The 16,490-nt window shown below is 45.6% G+C and overlaps 1 protein-coding gene across 1 annotated transcript in view; it reads right to left on the bottom strand.

The window, feature by feature from the left end:
• Nucleotides 1–1,581: 1,581 nt before the first annotated feature.
• Nucleotides 1,582–16,490, bottom strand: part of EXOSC5 (exosome component 5) — a 111,633-nt gene continuing 96,724 nt past the window's right edge. The window contains exon 6 of the mRNA XM_053721638.1: nt 1,582–2,754. Within this exon, the coding sequence (XP_053577613.1) occupies nt 2,662–2,754 (93 nt within the window). The 3' untranslated portion in view covers nt 1,582–2,661. The remainder of the gene's footprint in view (nt 2,755–16,490) is intronic.

Genomic DNA, 16,490 nt, shown 5'->3' with positions numbered 1-16,490 from the left:
AGTTATTGCCTTTAGCGGAGTTAGCTCACAACTCACGCTACAATTCCTCCCTACAGACCTCAACCTTCAAGGCGGCTTATGGTTTTGAACCTAGAACTTTTCCTATGATTGCCAATTCTACTGATGTTCCTGGAGCAGATCGCATGGTAAAAAATCTCAGTAACCATTGGCAACTTATTAGTCAAAATCTACTCTCTCCTTCCTTAAAATACAAGAGCTATTTCACAAGAAACACCCTGCCAGGCCTGTTCCCCCGGAGGGGGCACTGTCACGCTCGACCGCTGGGAGACTCCGGCAGTCCTCCCTGCGTGCTTGGGTTCCCATGGCGACGTCAGCTCGGCTTAGCCGTCCCTTCAGCTGACGTCACTTTTAGGCTTCATAGCCCGGGCTTCCAGTTTCTCCGGTGCTCGTTTGTTTGTTCCTTCGTAGCTCCTGAGTGAAGTATCCTTTATTCATCCTCTATCTGCCGGATTACCTGTTGCTGAACTCTGCAAGTACTGACTACTCTGTATTAACCCTCAAACTGCCTGATTATCTGTTGCCAAACTCTGCAAGTACTGACTACTCTGTGTTTACCTGTTGCCAAACTCTGCAAGTACTGACTACTCTGTATTAACCCTCAAACTGCCTGATTACCTGTTGCCTAACTCTGCAAGTACTGACTATTCTGTGCTAACCTACCAACTGCTTGATAATATGATACCAAACTCTGCAAGTACAGACTACACTGTGTTTAACCCTCCTTCTGTCTGAGTATAAGTTCTCTACTCCTGCTATCCTGGATATGAGGAGGACTATTTCAGAACTGCCTGAATACAGCTCCTTATACTGAAGTCTATCTGGCTTATATCTTGCATTCCTGTACTCTTTCCTGAGGACTCAGACCAACACTGCTCCATATCGTGAGTACCTTGTTTTATAGAAGTTGTCGTGGGGTCACGTCCTGGATTAAACTCAGAGTGCAAGGGTGTTGTTTAAGTTCGCCCTAGCATTTGGGTCTTCTTCTGGACATTTCCTAACCTGACACTGGTTTTCACCATTCTGGGATCAAATGTAGCTTTCCAGGATCACCTAGTTATCCCCATCCTGGGATCACACCTGGCTCTCTGTTTTTTTCTCATCTTGAAACTAACCTTCCACAGATAAGACTTAGCTGTCCTTATGTCATGATAAGATCGACTGTGTCCAGCTCGGACCTGGTTATCACCAGATTTACTCTCCCAAAATTAGATCTGGTTATCCTCATCCCACAACCAAATCCACCCACCAATAATCAGACCTGCTTATCTCCATCCTGGGATGAAGATCCTCCTTCCAAATATCACACCAACATTCCACAGACCAGAGATTAAATCCACCTTCCCTAGACCATACCTGGCTCTCCCCATCTTTAGATCATATCCACCTTCTTCATATTAGACATTGATGTATTCGTCCCACCTATCTAGTTCCCTATCAGAGACACCTTTCCCTCTCACCCGCACTGCACATCTTCCATAACAAGATCTGTACAACGTACCTCCTCTTCCCATTTAAGAGAGATATATATACTGTATATATATTTAAGAGAAAAAAAATCAATACATTGTAATATTTTATTTTATTTGTAAAAAAAATATAGAAACAAAAATTCACTAACATGAAAATAACAAACAAAGTATTAATTATTTCTAAGATGACAATGATCTTCTACTTTGTTGTAATTTTTTGCGTAAAAATAATGGGTGGAATTTTTTATTATAAAATGGCTACAGGTTTCAATGTGAGGAACAACTTCCCCTGTTAAAATAGGTTCATACTCTTCAGGTTCTATAAACTCATATTCTAAACAATAAACTGTATGCAACAGGGCCAGGTTTGAATTGCAATATTGCGCTAAGGATTCCTGTAACTAACCTTAAAAAGGGATAATAAACCCAATTTTTTTTCTTTTATGATTCAGATACAGCAGCAATTTTAAGCAACTTTGTAATTTACACCTATTCTCAATTTTTCTTCTTTCTCTTGGTATCTTTATTGAAAAAGCAATAATGTAAAGCTTAGCAGACGTCCCATTTTCGGTTCAGAACCTGGGTTATGCTTGCTTATTGGTCGGCTGAATGTATTCACCAAGAAGCAATTGCTATCCAGGTTGCTAAACCTAAAATGGGCCGGATCCTATGCTTTTAATTCCTGCTTTTTAAATAACGATAGCAAGAGAACTTAGTAATTTACTCCTATTGTCAATTTTTCTAAGTTGCTTAAAATTGCTGCTCTATCTGAATCATTAATGAAACAAATTGGGTTTAGTGTCCCTTTAAAACATTAATATCAGCTATAGCTCCATAATGTGCTAGATGGTAAGCGGTCTACTAAAAAGGAGTGCACACATAGACCTGGAGGAAGGGAAGTTATAAGCCACAATAAAAAAAAAAAACTTTGGGAGATAGTTAAGTACATGAGACAAATAAGAGAAATTGGGCTCTAGTAAGGCGACGAAAAAGAGAGAGGGTGGAGACTTAGCTGTACTGAGTGAATAAACCTACAGATGTTCAGAAATGAAGAAAATCAGCAAAGGAAATGTAGAATCCTGATGAAGGGAAAGATAGTGCTCTGTCTCTAGGTGACCACTCTCAATGTGTGTGGTATTTAGCAGGGTCAGAAGAGCTCCTCACTGGTTCCTCAGGCTTTTGAATATCTCTTCCTGATGGACTCTCTGTAGAATTGAAAGATTTTGAGGGAGGCAAGCTGGGCCGCTGCTATACACTGCTGGAGCTGAGGAACGAGAGGAGGAGAGTGTAAAATATGATATAGAGAGTCGAGGGGATGGAAAGTCTACAGAGGAGGAAGACCATTAGAGGGAAGTTATTGACTAGGAAGGTGAGAGCGAGGGAAGAAAGAGTAAGGGGGGGGGGGGGGAGTAAGCGAGAGCTCGACAAAGAGAGCGAGAGCTCGACAAAGAGAGAGAGAGACATAGCGAGAGCTCAACAAAGAGAGAGGGAGAGCGAGAACTCGACAAAGAGAGAGAGCGAGATAAATTATGCTTACCTGATAATTTCCTTTTCTTCTGATGGAAAAAGTCCACAGCTGCATTCATTACTTTTGGGAAATAAGAACTTGGCCACAAGGAGGAGGCAAAGACACCCCAGCCAAAGGCTTAAATACTCCTCCAGGTTGAGGGTCTCATTATTTATAAAATGTGTATATTGCATTACTTTTAAAGTTAACTACGTATACAACAGATGTTTTATAATTAATTACAAAGGTTACTTCGTTTAGAATTTTTTTTTATTGTGTTTTATATGGACTCAAAGACATTGTTTTATATTGACTCAAAGATAGTGTTTTAAATGGGATTGCAATATTATTCTACCTAATTGTATCCACATAGGAATAACATTAACACCCCCAAGCTTTTGTTAGCGCACATATATACATTTTTTCGCCACGTCTTTAAATACTCCTCCCACTCCCCTGTCATTCTGCAGAGGAACAAGGAAGAGTAGAAGCAGCATCAGGGTGAAAAGGTGCCAGAATAATAAGGACGCCCCACATAAAATTACGGGTGGGGAGCTGTGGACTCTTTCAATCAGAAGAAAAGGAAATGATCAGGTAAGCATAATTTATGTTTTTCTTCCTAAATGGAAAGAGTCCACAGCTGCATTCATTACTTTTGGGAAAACAATACCCAAGCTATAGAGGACACAGAATGCCAAGACGGCACCAGGCCTGAACCTCAACCCAATAAAAAAATCCTGTTTCATTGAAGCCCCAGTGACACTGCCTCTCAGCTAGTCCAGAGCCAAATAAGAGACTGCGAAAAGACTCGACTGAGCCAACAGACCTCCAAGAGACACCGTCGCCCAACAGACAGTCCCCCACCAATCAACCCTCAGATGAATGAAAATCAGCCTAAAGCCCCAAGGGACAAGGCAAAGGAGAAACGAGGAAACCAAATGGTTCCCTTAATACGAAAAGAACACCTCCAAGTGTTTGTGGGCCCAGCTCACAGAGACCTAAAAGGACCCAAACAGAGAAGAAGGCCAAGCCAATACGAAGCAAAAACCGGAATAAAACCGGACACAGAGACAGAAAAAAACATCTCCCCAACATCCTGCAAGCATGGACGCAACTGAAGAAGCAAAGTCCTCCGTGTGCCCGCCCATAGAATATCAAAGTATTCGGCCGTGAAAGCGTGTAATAGACCCAGGCAAAAACCTCAAGATCAAGAGCACAGAGTCCATAACAGGATGACAAAAAAGGAGCTTGCAAGGCAGAAGAAGCAGACAACAAGAAACAGACCCTCAACAGAGGGCACTTGCCAGGCAACCTAAGCCGGCCGCCAGGCCGACACTCAGGCCCCCAAAAATGGGAACACAAGCCTCCATCAAGGCCTCCCGAGAAGGAGAGTATACCCTCAGAATCAGAAGGAAAAGTAAACCCTCTCCTGTAAAGGAGCAAGGAGAAAAGAGAAACCATCTCCCAGCAGACTGAGCTATCAGGCTAGACTCAACAAGCTCACACATACAAGGGATACTGCGACCCCTAGACCGCTCGGACAGTCTGACCTTAATACTCATACCCAGCTGAACTAACCCAGCCACAGGGATCCAGTACAGGAACAAAGTATCCTTAAACTGATACAATTACGAGCGTAAAGATGGTATAGCCATCTCCCAGAGTACTAGTACAACCTGACTCTGACTACAGACAAGGCCATAGACTTAAATATCTATCAAACAAGGCCCCGCAGTCTGAAGTGGAGCCGGCAAGGCCCCAGGCGGAACCACTTCCACCCTAAACTTCCTGACCCGGAGAAGTCCCAAAAAAGGACTTCAACTTCATAGGAAGGAGAATATTCCCTAAGAAAAGGGAAGAAACCGGAAGGAGACAACTGTCCTCAAGGCCCGAAACCACCGGCTAAGTGGGAAGAAAAATCCCCAACGCAAATGTCCTAGAAAAAGGACCCCCTTACAAGTTGCACGCCAAACAGAGGCACAGCCAACCCATTTACCTGCAGAACAGAGAATCCACGGGTACACTGGCAAACTGAACAGGGGAATGCCACCCTAAGGTGCACCATAAATTTTAAATCCAACGCCAGCAGCGAGGTATGAACCCACACCCTTGAGGCGCAAGCCACCCAGGTAACCCCTAGATGACATGGGATACTCAGTAGTAAAGAGCAATAAATACTCTGAAAACCAGGCCAACCCTGACCCGGTCAGGTAGAAAGAGCAAGGACACAGCCCAAGTTCCCACTACCGTGGAACACCCCGACCAGCCCTGAGATCCAGGAATCCAAAACAACCCAAGACTGGGTCAGGAAAAAGGAGCAAAGCCCCAGAAAGCGGAAATCTCAGGGAGAAAAAACAGGTCCGGGCAACTATAGTCCAGGCAACCATACTCTAGACTACAAATCCCAACTGGCCAAAAAGCCAGACAAGGGAATGAATGCATATCCATTGAACCCAGATAGCAAAAGGAACTCGAAAGCCCCGACCAAAGAGAGGACCCACCCCTAGCCAAAGTCCCATGCTCCAAGGAGCCAGACTAGAAGCCGAATTGAAAGAACTTCTCAAGCCCCAGGACAACAAAAGGGATACCTCGAGATCCAAAAAAACCCTACTAGTAGGGGTAGTCTCCCCATTACCTCCACACAGGCAGAGGACACAGGGAAGAGGAAAGCGCTAAGCATTCCCAGCTCTGGGGAACCCGAGCGTAACAAAGTCCCCACAGGGATCAACTATCCTCCAGAAAAATTCCTAAAAGGAGATTTTACTCACCTGGAGACAATGGAAGACCCAAAGGCCTCAAAACTCAGACAATTCACGTCAAAGAGTAAAAGCTGCATCTAGAGACACTCTAAACACACACATCCAAGGTGCCAAGAGCTGCAACTGGCTGCAAACTGCAAACCATCCGCACGCTAGACAGCTATCCATAAAAGATGTTGGATCAAGTCCTAAAAGGAAAATCCAGAGCCTTAAAACAAAAGGCCAAACCGCGGAAATGGGGCGCTCAGGCCTCCACTGTATGTGGGAGGAAACTCTAGGTTCTGATGAGATCAGATGTCAGATAGAGTGACACAGCGGAAACTCCCCTGACAGGTCCTCTATGACCAAAGGCTAACGGGCAACAATCCTACCCGCCTCACGGGCCTACAGGTGCTCGATTGCTTCGTTAACATGTAATAAACGATAACCGAGCACCCTGTGCTTCTACCGAACCAGCGAGCAGAACAGAGCCACGTGCCTGACAGTCGCACGACCGAACGAACCCAACAGGACCAGCCTGCACTCAGGGTCCTAACTGGCAGGCTATAAATCCTCCATCAAAGGGGAAGAAAGAAAACAGGCATTTTTAACTTTACAAGACTAACATATAAAAAACAACTTCTGAAGAAGTATTGAGTATCGATTCCAGAAATTTCCTGAAGGAAAACATAACAAAAAAATAAAAGACATCCTATCGGATAAAAATAAAAACTCACAAAAACTGGCAAAGAACTCAAAATAAAGACAATAGGAGATTACCTCATCCTCACATGTCTAATGAGTTGTACCATTCGGACTATCAGACTGAAAATTCCCGTATCTGTGAACTATAGGGTCATTCAGCGACTCAAACAAATGTCTGAGCAATACGCAAAGGCGCGCAATCCTATAACGAAAGGCACAACACCCTGGAACAGAACCCTCAGGATACTGCGGAGGCCCACCCCAAAGCGGAATACCCGGGACAATAGGGCACGAGCACATTCTCAAAGAGACGTCTGGACTCTGCAGACGAGCAATCACAAACATTATCTGAAAGCGAAAACATACTGCAAGCTCTGGGGTAACACACCACCCCACGTGGAGGAACCATAAACTGGGTTACCCGCATGTGTAGGAGGAAGATTCGGTAGGGAACTCGCTGGAAGACAGGACCCCCAGAGGCGGATGGCTCAGCAGATTCCCGATTCCCCGAGCTCGTGGAATCGGGTGCTCTTGTATGGCATATGGAACAAAAATGGTTGACAGGAGTCAACAAGGCTAAACCGGATTCTTAACCGGACACAGAATCTGAATCAGATACTATAATCGTGTCGGAATCAGAATCCTCAGTAACTGAAATGAGCACATTCTCAGAATCCCCCATTGCAAAGAGGATATAGCAATATGGACTACAAACAGTAAAAAACAAAAATGGCACCCGAAACCACCTCCTATGACCAGACCCCCGCGGACTAGAATATTTCAGTCACCACACAGTCGGGAATGCGGAAATGGGAACAGAGCGTAACCACGCCCAGACAAAGGGTGAACCGTATAGTCCAAAAAGCGTGCTCAGCCAACAGGCAGCGTCACTTCCGAAGGCCTCAAAGTTCCAAACCACAAGCCCATAAACCTCACACATAAGCAGGTTGAATTACAAAACAAACATGATTATAAACCCCCCTGTCCAATAACCCCCTCAGGAGGTATTAACCCTCAATTCCAAGCTACTAACAGAGACTCACTGAGACCCTTATGTTATAAATTAAACCCCGTGAGGAGTATAGTCTCACGGGAAACATTCACATTACAGTACATCGATAAAGTAAAATGAAACAATCTTACTGGAATCAACGCCGTGGAACAGGAACACGGCCCTTCAAATGTGACGGATAGTAACATCGCCTCCGCCATGGACTTGAGAGAAGAAAGCAGGTAGCGGAGTGAAGTTCGACAACGCCAATTGCTCGAGGAGCTGTTAATATGAGTCGGGATGGTTTCGCAGAAAGATACTTCCTGCATCTCCGGACTCTAACTTTCATCCATGCCCTCACTGAGAGACTAACAGGACTACTTAAAACTCCTGTCCCATGCCGAAGAGTACTACCCTCCATAAGAGACAAAAACATGTCTCTGCCAACCTCATGGGACGAAAGGCAAAGAATGACTGGGGGATGAGGGGAGTGGGAGGAGTATTTAAGCCTTTGGCTGGGGTTTCTTTGCCTCCTCCTGGTGGCCAGGTTCTTATTTCCCAAAAGTAGTGAAAGCAGCTGTGGACTCTTTCCATTTAAGAAGAAAAAGAAAAAAGAGCGCAAGAGAAAAACATAATTTATGCTTACCTGATAAATTTATTTCTCTTGTAGTGTAGTCAGTCCACGGGTCATTCATTACTTATGGAATATATCTCTTCCTAACAGGAAGCTGCAAGAGGATCACCCAGCAGAGCTGCTATATAGCTCCTCCCCTCACATGTCATATTCAGTCATTCGACCAAAGCAGACGAGAAAGGAGAAACCATAGGATGCAGTGGTGACTGGAGTTTAATTAAAATTTAGGTCTGCCTTAAAGACAGGGTGGGCCAAGGACTGACTACACTACAAGAGAAATAAATTTATCAGGTAAGCATAAATTATGTTTTCTCTTGTTAAGTGTAGTCAGTCCACGGGTCATCATTACTTGTGGGATACCAATACCAAAGCAAAAGTACACGGATGAAGGGAGGGACAAGGCAGGAACATTAAACAGAAGGAACCACTGCCTGAAGTACCTTTCTCCCAAAAATAGCCTCCGAAGAAGCAAAAGTGTCAAATTTGTAAAATTTTGAAAAGGTGTGAAGCGAAGATCAAGTTGCAGCCTTGCAAATCTGTTCAACAGAGGCCTCATTTTTAAAGGCCCAGGTGGAAGCCACAGCTCTAGTAGAATGAGCTGTAATCCTTTCAGGAGGCTGCTGTCCAGCAGTCTCATAGGCTAAACGTATTATGCTACGAAGCCAAAAAGAGAGAGAGGTAGCCGAAGCCTTTTGACCTCTTCTCTGTCCAGAGTAAACGACAAACAGGGAAGAAGTTTGACGAAAATCTTTAGTTGCCTGCAAATAGAACTTCAGGGCACGGACTACGTCCAAATTATGCAAAAGTCGTTCCTTCTTTGAAGAAGGGTTAGGACACAGTGATGGAACAACAATCTCTTGATTGATATTCCTGTTAGTAACTACCTTAGGTAAGAACCCAGGTTTAGTATGCAGAACTACCTTGTCTGAATGAAAAATCAGATAAGGAGAATCACAATGTAAGGCAGATAACTCAGAGACTCTTCAAGCCGAGGAAATAGCCATCAAAAACAAAACCTTCCAGGATAACAGCTTGATATCAATGGAATGAAGGGGTTCAAATGGAACGCCTTGAAGAACATTAAGAACTAAGTTTAAGCTCCACGGCGGAGCAACAGTCTTAAACACAGGCTTAATCCTAGTTAAAGCCTGACAAAAAGCCTGAACGTCTGGAACTTCAGCCAGACGTTTGTGTAGAAGAATAGACAGAGCAGAAATCTGTCCCTTTAACGAACTAGCAGATAAGCCCTTTTCTAAACCCTCTTGTAGAAAGGACAATATCCTAGGAATCCTAACCTTACTCCATGAGTAACACTTGGATTCGCACCAATATAAATATTTACGCCATATCTTATGGTAAATTTTTCTGGTAACAGGCTTCCTAGCCTGTATTAAGGTATCAATAACCGACTCCGAGAAACCACGCTTTGATAGAATCAAGCGTTCAATCTCCATGCAGTCAGCCTTAGAGAAATTAGATTTGGATGTTTGAAAGGACCCTGAATTAGAAGGTCCTGTCTCAGAGGCAGAGACCACGGTGGACAGGACGACATGTCCACTAGGTCTGCATACCAGGTCCTGCGTGGCCACGCAGGCGCTATCAGAATCACCGAAGCTCTCTCCTGTTTGATCTTGGCAATCAAACGAGGAAGCATCGGGAATGGTGGAAACACATAAGCCATGTTGAAGACCCAAGGGGCTGTCAGAGCATCTATCAGCACCGCTCCCGGGTCCCTGGACCTGGATCCGTAACAAGGAAGCTTGGCGTTCTGGCGAGACGCCATGAGATCCAGATCTGGTTTGCCCCAACGAAGAATCAGTTGAGCAAAGACCTCCGGATGAAGTTCCCACTCCCCCGGATGAAAAGTCTGGCGACTTAGAAAATCCGCCTCCCAGTTCTCTACGCCTGGGATGTAAATCGCTGACAGGTGGCAAGAGTGAGACTCTGCCCAGCGAATTATCTTTGAGACTTCCAACATCGCTAGGGAACTTCTGGTTCCCCCTTGATGGTTGATGTAAGCCACAGTCGTGATGTTTTCCGACTGAAATCTGATGAACCTCAGAGTTGCTAACTGAGGCCAAGCTAGGAGAGCATTGAATATTGCTCTTAATTCCAGAATATTTATTGGGAGGAGTTTCTCCTCCTGAGTCCATAATCCCTGAGCGTTCAGGGAGTTCCAGACTGCGCCCCAGCCTAGAAGGCTGGCGTCTGTTGTTACAATCGTCCAATCTGGCCTGCGAAAGGTCATCCCCTTGGACAGATGTGGCCGAGAGAGCCACCATAGAAGAGAATCTCTGGTCTCTTGATCCAGATTTAGTAGGGGGGACAAATCTGAGTAATCCCCGTTCCACTGACTTAGCATGCACAATTGCAGCGGTCTGAGATGCAGGCGCGCAAATGGTACTATGTCCATTGCCGCTACCATTAAGCCGATTACTTCCATGCACTGAGCTACTGACGGGTGTGGAATGGAATGAAGGACACGGCAAGCATTTAGAAGTTTTGATAACCTGGCCTCTGTCAGGTAAATTTTCATCTCTACAGAATCTATAAGAGTCCCTAGAAAGGGAACTCTTGTAAGTGGTAATAGAGAACTCTTTTCCACGTTCACCTTCCACCCATGCGACCTCAGAAATGCCAGAACTATCTCTGTATGAGACTTGGCAGTTTGAAAACTTGACGCTTGTATCAGAATGTTGTCTAGGTACGGAGTCACCGCTATGCCTCGCGGTCTTAGTACCGCCAGAAGTGAGCCCAGAACTTTTGTAAAGATTCTTGGAGCCGTAGCTAATCCGAAGGGAAGAGCTACAAACTGGTAATGCCTGTCTAGGAAAGCAAATCTTAGGTACCGATAATGATCCTTGTGAATCGGTATGTGAAGGTAGGCATCCTTTAAATCCACTGTGGTCATGTACTGACCCTCTTGGATCATGGGAAGGATGGTTCGAATAGTTTCCATTTTGAATTATGGAACTCTTAGAAATTTGTTTAGGATTTTTAAGTCCAAGATTGGTCTGAAGGTTCCCTCTTTCTTGGGAACCACAAATAGATTTGAATAGAATCCCTGCCCGTGTTCCGTCCGCGGAACTGGGTGGATCACCCCCATTAGTAAAAGGTCTTGTACACAGCGTAGAAACGCCTCTTTCTTTATTTGGTTTGCTGATAACCTTGAAAGATGAAATCTACCTCGTGGAGGAGAAGTTTTGAAGTCCAGGAGATATCCCTGAGATATGATCTCCAACGCCCAGGGATCCTGGACATCTCTTGCCCAAGCCTGGGCGAAGAGAGAAAGTCTGCCCCCCACTAGATCCGTTTCCGGATAGGGGGCCCTCTCTTCATGCTGTCTTGGAGGCAGCAGCAGGTTTCTTGGCCTGCTTGCCCTTGTTCCAGGACTGGTTAACTTTCCAGCCCTGCCTGTAACGAGCAACAGCTCCTTCCTGTTTTGGAGCGGAGGAAGTTGATGCTGCTCCAGCCTTGAAGTTACGAAAGGCACGAAAATTAGACTGTTTGGCCTTTGATTTGGCCCTGTCCTGAGGTAGAGCATGGCCCTTACCTCCCGTAATGTCAGCTATAATTTCTTTCAAGCCGGGCCCGAATAAGGTCTGCCCTTTGAAAGGAATATTAGGCAATTTAGATTTAGAAGTCACGTCAGCTGACCAGGATTTAAGCCATAGCGCTCTGCACGCTTGGATGGCGAATCCGGAGTTCTTAGCCGTAAGTTTGGTTAAATGTACGACGGCATCAGAAACAAATGCGTTAGCTAGCTTAAGTGCTTTAAGCTTGTTCATAATTTCATCCAATGGAGCTGTGCGAATGGCCTCTTCCAGAGATTCAAACCAGAATGCCGCCGCAGCAGTGACAGGCGCAATGCATGCAAGGGGCTGTAAGATAAAACCTTGTTGAACAAACATTTTCTTAAGGTAACCCTCTAATTTCTTATCCATTGGATCTGAAAAGGCACAACTATCCTCCACCGGGATAGTGGTACGCTTAGCTAAAGTAGAAACTGCTCCCTCCACCTTAGGGACCGTCTGCCATAAGTCTCGTGTGGTGGCGTCTATAGGAAACATTTTCCTAAATATGGGAGGAGGGGAAAAGGGCACACCAGGTCTATCCCACTCCTTGCTAATAATCTCTGTAAGCCTTTTAGGTATAGGAAACACGTCAGTACACACCGGTACCGCATAGTATCTATCCAACCTACATAATTTTTCTGGAATTGCAACCGTGTTACAATCATTCAGAGCCGCTAATACCTCCCCTAGCAATATGCGGAGGTTCTCAAGCTTAAATTTAAAATTAGAAATCTCTGAATCCAGTCTCCCTGGATCAGATCCGTCACCCACAGAATGAAGCTCTCCGTCTTCACGTTCTGTAAACTGTGACGCAGTATCGGACATGGCTCTCACCTCATCCGCGCGCTCTGTCCTTAACCCAGAGCTATCGCGCTTGCCTCTTAATTCTGGCAATTTAGATAATACTTCTGTCATAACAGTAGCCATGTCTTGCAAAGTGATTTGTAAGGGCCTCCCTGATGTACTTGGCGCCACAAAATCACGCACCTCCTGAGCGGGAGGCGAAGGTACTGACACGTGAGGAGAGTTAGTCGGCATAACTTCCCCCTCGTTGTCTGGTGATAATTTCTTTACATGTAAAGATTGACTTTTATTTAAAGTAGCATCAATGCAATTAGTACATAAATTTCTATTGGGCTCCACATTGGCCTTTAAACATAGTGAACAAAGAGATTCATCTGTGTCAGACATGTTTAAACAGACTAGCAATGAGACTAGCAAGCTTGGAAATACTTTTCTAAATAAATTTACAAGCAATATAAAAAATACTACTGTGCCTTTAAGAAGCACAAAAAGCTGTCACAGTTGAAATAACAATGAACCAAAATAGTTATAGCAACCAATTTTTCACAGTAAATGTATTAAGTTAGCAAAGGATTGCACCCACCAGCAAATGGATGATTAACCCCTTAATACCCAAAAACGGATTAACAATTTAATAATTAACGTTTTTCTCACAGTCAAAACACACTGTCACAGGTCTGCTGTGACTGATTACCTCCCTCAAAATGAATTTTGGAGACCCCTGAGCTCTCTAGAGACGATCTGGATCATGGAGGATGAAGTAGACAGATTGTGACTGAATTTTTACTGCGCAAAAAAGCGCTAAAATAGGCCCCTCCCACTCATATTACAACAGTGGGGAAGCTCAGAAAACTGTTTCTATGCAGAAAACAAAGATGGCCATGTGGTAAAAATCATGCCCCAATAAGTTTTATCACCAAGTACCTCACAAAAAACGATTAACATGCCAGTAAACGTTTTAAACATACATTTGAAAAGTTATGAATTGTTATTAATAAGCCTGCTACCAGTCGCTTTTACTGCAGTTAAGGCTCATACATTATTTCAGTATTAACAGTATTTTCAGAGTCAATTCCATTCCTTAGAAAAATACATTCAGTGTACACACACTCATCAGCCTAATACCAGTCGCTATCACTGCATTTAAGGCTGAACTTACTTTACATTGGTATCAGCAGTATTTTCTCAGTCAATTCCATTCCTCAGAAAAATAATTACTGCACATACCTCATTTGCAGGGGGCCCTGCATGCTATTCCCCTTCTCTGAAGTTACCTCACTCCTCAGATGAGAACAGCCAGTGGATCTTAGTTACGTCTGCTAAGATCATAGAAAACGCAGGCAGATTCTTCTTCTAATGCTGCCTGAGAATAAACAGCACACTCCGGTGCCATTTAAAATAACAAACTTTTGATTGTAGAAATAAACTAAGTTAAAAAACACCACAGACCTCTCACAGCGACCTATCTAGTTAGGCTGCAAGAGAATGACTGAATATGACATGTGAGGGGAGGAGCTATATAGCAGCTCTGCTGGGTGATCCTCTTGCAGCTTCCTGTTAGGAAGAGATATATTCCATAAGTAATGGATGACCCGTGGACTGACTACACTTAACAAGAGAAAAGAGAGAGAGCGAAAACGAGAGAGCAAGAGAAAAAGAGAGAGAGCTTAAAAGACAGGGAGGGAGGGCGAGAGAGAGCACGACAGAGAGAGAGAGAGGGAGAGAGAGCGAAAGAGCAAGATCAGACAGAGAGAGGGAGGGAGGGAGAGAGCAAGATCAGACAGAGAGAGGGAGGGAGAGAGCAAGATCAGACAGAGAGAGGGAGGGAGCAAGATCAGAGAGAGGGAGGGAGAGAGCAAGATCAGAGAGAGGGAGGGATAGAGGGAGAGAGCAATATCAGACAGAGAGAGGGAGGGAGAGAGCAAGATCAGACAGAGAGTGGGAGGGAGAGAGCAAGATCAGACAGAGAGTGGGAGGGAGAGAGCAAGATCAGACAGAGAGTGGGAGGGAGAGAGCAAGATCAGACAGAGAGTGGGAGGGAGAGAGCAAGATCAGACAGAGAGAGGGAGGGAGAGAGCAAGATCAGACAGAGAGAGGGAGGGAGAGAGCAAGATCAGACAGAGGGAGGGAGAGAGCAAGATCAGACAGAGAGAGAGAGAGACAGAGAGAGAGCTCTGACATAGAGAGAGGGAGAGAGCAAGATCAGACAGGGAGAGGGAGGGAAAGAGCAAGATCAGACAGAGAGAGGGAGGGAGAGAGCAAGATCAGACAGAGAGAGAGGGAGGGAGCAAGATCAGACAGGGAGGGAGAGAGCAAGATCAGCCAGAGAGAAGGAGGGAGAGAGCAAGATCAGCCAGAGAGAAGGAGGGAGAGAGCAAGATCAGCCAGAGAGAAGGAGGGAGAGAGCAAGATCAGCCAGAGAGAAGGAGGGAGAGAGCAAGATCAGCCAGAGAGAAGGAGGGAGAGAGCAAGATCAGCCAGAGAGAAGGAGGGAGAGAGCAAGATCAGCCAGAGAGAAGGAGGGAGAGAGCAAGATCAGCCAGAGAGAGGAAGGGAGAGAGCAAGATCAGCCAGAGAGAGGAAGGGAGAGAGCAAGATCAGACAGAGAGGGAGAGAGCAAGATCAGACAGAGAGGGAGAGAGCAAGATCAGAGAGAGGGAGGGATAGAGAGAGGGAGAGAGCAAGATCAGACAGAGAGAGGGAGGGAGGGATAGAGGGAGGGAGAGAGCAAGATCAGACAGAGAGAGGGAGGGAGACAGCAAGATCAGACAGAGAGAGGGAGGGAGAGAGCAAGATCAGACAGAGAGAGGGAGGGAGCAAGATCAGACAGGGAGGGAGCAAGATCAGACAGAGAGGGAGGGAGAGAGCAAGATCAGCCAGAGAGAAGGAGGGAGAGAGCAAGATCAGCCAGAGAGAAGGAGGGAGAGAGCAAGATCAGCCAGAGAGAAGGAGGGAGAGAGCAAGATCAGCCAGAGAGAGGAAGGGAGAGAGCAAGATCAGCCAGAGAGAGGAAGGGAGAGAGCAAGATCAGCCAGAGAGAGGAAGGGAGAGAGCAAGATCAGCCAGAGAGAGGAAGGGAGAGAGCAAGATCAGCCAGAGAGAGGAAGGGAGAGAGCAAGATCAGCAAGAGAGAGGAAGGGAGAGAGCAAGATCAGCCAGAGAGAGGAAGGGAGAGAGCAAGATCAGCCAGAGAGAGGAAGGGAGAGAGCAAGATCAGCCAGAGAGAGGAAGGGAGAGAGCAAGATCAACCAGAGAGAGGAAGGGAGAGAGCAAGATCAGCCAGAGAGAGGAAGGGAGAGAGCAAGATCAGCCAGAGAGAGGAAGGGAGAGAGCAAGATCACCCAGAGAGAGGAAGGGAGAGAGCAAGATCAGCCAGAGAGAGGAAGGGAGAGAGCAAGATCAGCCAGAGAGAGGAAGGGAGAGAGCAAGATCAGCCAGAGAGAGGAAGGGAGAGAGCAAGATCAGCCAGAGAGAGGAAGGGAGAGAGCAATTTCAGCCAGAGAGAGGGAGGGAGAGAGCAAGATCAGAGAGGGAGGAAGAGAGCAAGATCAGAGAGAGATAGAGAGAGAGAGAGAGAGAGAGAGAGAGAGAGAGAGACCGAGCGCAAGCTCTGACAAAGACAAGGAGGAAGAGAGCAACCTCTGGCCTATTTATCATGATGTGAGCGGACATGATACGATATTGCGGATCATGTCCGCTGCACATCACTAAATGCCGACAGCATACACTCTCTGCATTTATCATTGCACCAGCAAATACCGCCCCCTGCAGATTAGCTACTAGCCAAGTTTGACAACGCCAATTGCTCGAGGAGCTGTTAATATGAGTCGGGATGGTTTTGCAGAAAGATACTTCCTGCATCTCCGGACTCTAACTTTCATCCATGCCCTTACTGAGAGACTAACAGGACTACTTAAAACTCCTGTCCCATGCCGAAGAGTACTGCCCTCCATAAGAGACAAAAACAGGTCTCTGCCAACCTCATGGGACGAAAGGCAAAGAATGACTGGGGGATGAGGGGAGTAGGAGTATTTAAGCCTTTGGCT

Source organism: Bombina bombina, chromosome 7 (genome assembly GCF_027579735.1).
Source record: "Bombina bombina isolate aBomBom1 chromosome 7, aBomBom1.pri, whole genome shotgun sequence".
NCBI lineage: Eukaryota > Metazoa > Chordata > Amphibia > Anura > Bombinatoridae > Bombina > Bombina bombina.
The sequence above is the reverse complement of the archived record's forward strand: the minus strand, read 5'-3'. Positions and strand labels throughout refer to the sequence as shown.